This window comes from Monoraphidium neglectum (assembly GCF_000611645.1).
Source record: "Monoraphidium neglectum strain SAG 48.87 unplaced genomic scaffold scaffold06680, whole genome shotgun sequence".
NCBI lineage: Eukaryota > Viridiplantae > Chlorophyta > Chlorophyceae > Sphaeropleales > Selenastraceae > Monoraphidium > Monoraphidium neglectum.
In genome coordinates, this window is record NW_014006966.1 from 1 (window position 1) to 2039 (window position 2039).

The following is a 2039-nucleotide window of genomic DNA, read 5'->3' on the forward strand; positions in this document are numbered from 1 at the left end:
GCTGCGCCGCGCCGCCGCCCCTGCGGTCCCGCCGCCGGACCCCGGCGATGCCGCCCCAAGCGAGCCGCCCAGCGACGCCCGCCGCGCCGCGGCCCCGCCCCCGCCCGAGCCCCCGCCCTCGCTCGGCCCCGCGGACCGCGGCCGCCGCTGCTGGCCCAGGGCACCGCCGTGGCGGGCGGGCGAGGAGGGGTAGCCGCCGTCGTCCTCCGCGAGCGCTGCGACGGCCTCCGCCTGCTGCTGGTCCAAGCGGACGAAAGCGTCTATCTGGCTGGCCATGAGGCGCACCCGGGCCTCCAGCCGCTGGATGTGTATCTCGCGGGCGGAGAGCTCCTTATAGAGACGGCGCATCTGGCAGAGGGTGTTGGGGCAGCAGGAATAGGGCGCTTGGAAGAGATATGCATGTGTGTGTGTGTGTGTGTGTGTGTGTGCGCGCGCACGTGCTCGTTTACGTGAACGTGCACGCGTGAGTGTGTTTGTGGAGGGTGGGGGAAGGGCAGCAGGGCAGTGCATCCACTGACGCAACCACGCCCCACTGGCACCTTCAATTGCCGCCCCAACACACGCCCAGCCACCCGCCCAGCACGCGCCCCCGCCCCCAGACCCGCGGCCGCCGCCCAGCCTCCCGGCAGCCCAGCCCTCACCTCCTCCGTCCGCGCGTAGCCGGCGCCGACCCGCAGCTCCAGCCGCCCCTCCAGCCGCGATATGACCGCGTCCTTCGCATTGGACTCCGCCTGCAGCTCCAGCAGCAGGTCCCGCATCGCCTCCGCCTCCTGCTCCCGCCGCGCCTCCGCCGCCTGCGCCGCCGCCGCGGCCTGCACCGCGGCGGCCTGCGCGGCGTCGCGTGGCTGCCGCTGCGCATCGCGGGCGATGGCCTCTTGAGCGCGCAGCTGCTGCCTCAGGGCGTCCGTCTCAGCCGACAACTGGGCGACTAGCTCGTCTCTGAACCTCAGGGCCGACTGCAGCGCGTCCCGCTCATCATCCTCCAACGGCTGCTGCTGCTGCTGCTGCTGCTGCTGCTGCTGCTGCTGCTGCCCCTGCTGCCCCGCCGATGCCACAGCAGCGCGCGTCTCCGACGCGTCGCCCTCGGCCTCCGCGCTGTCGTGCATCGTACCCGCGTCCGCGCCGCCGCCGCCGGCGCTGCACTGCCAGTCGATCAGCGCCTGCTGCAGCTGCCCGATGACGTCATTCAGACGCCGCTCCTCCGCCGCCCGCTCCTCGAGCGCGGCCCGCTGGCGCTCCACCTCGGCTGCTAGGCGCGCCGCCTCGGCCCGCGCGTCAGCAGCGGATGCCGCAGCCTGCTGCTGCCCGCCCTCCTGCTGCTGCTGTTGCTGCTGCTGCTGGTGGAGAGCGCCATCTTGCAGCAGTCTCCTCAGCCGCCGCACCTCCTCTTCGAGCGCCGCGGCCCGCAGCCTTGAACCCTCGTCCCCCGCGGCCCGCGGCGCCGTGCTCGGCCCCAGCCTGAGGCTGTCGCACTCCCGCTGCAGCGCCTCAAGCGCCGCCTCCCTGGCTTCCATCTCGGATCTCAGCGACGCCAGCTGCGCCACCAGCTGCCCCTCGCGCTCCGCCCGCCACCCGGCCGCATCCGCCCCCGCCGCCGGCTGCAGCGGAGGGGCCACGGGCGCGGCCGCGGCCGCGGGGGGCGGCGAGGAGACGGCGGCGGCTGCGGCGGCAGCGGCGGCGCGAAAGTGCCTGGCCTCGCCCCTCAACAGCTCCAGCTCGGCTGACAGCTCCACCAGTGCGTCCTCGCGCTCCGCCACCTGCTGCCTCAGGGAGTCCAGCTCCTGCCAACAATGGTTTGGGGGTGTTCCAACAGGCTATGAAGTGTCCAGTCAAAATGCCCTCCCAACAAGGGGCAAAATGCAGGCAAGATGGTGATGCCCGCAAAGAGACGGCTTGAGACGGACCCAAACGCCGATTGGCGGGCGCCCGGGCCGCCCCGCACCTCTCGCGCCGCGGCCAGCTCCGCCCGGCCGTCCTCCAGCGCCGCCGCGAGCTGCTCCACCTCCCGCCCCTTCATGGAGAGGTCGCGCATCATGGCC

At 73.6% G+C, this 2039-nt stretch overlaps 1 protein-coding gene across 1 annotated transcript; it reads right to left on the minus strand.

The window, feature by feature from the left end:
- Positions 1-40: 40 nt before the first annotated feature.
- MNEG_16699 (hypothetical protein) lies at positions 41-1781 on the minus strand (the record flags this gene model as incomplete). The annotated part of the gene is made up of 2 exons (XM_014034831.1): positions 41-348; positions 642-1781. Coding segments are annotated over 2 exons (1448 nt in total), but the record flags the coding sequence as incomplete, so codon positions are not given.
- Between the last annotated feature and the right edge of the window lie 258 nt (positions 1782-2039).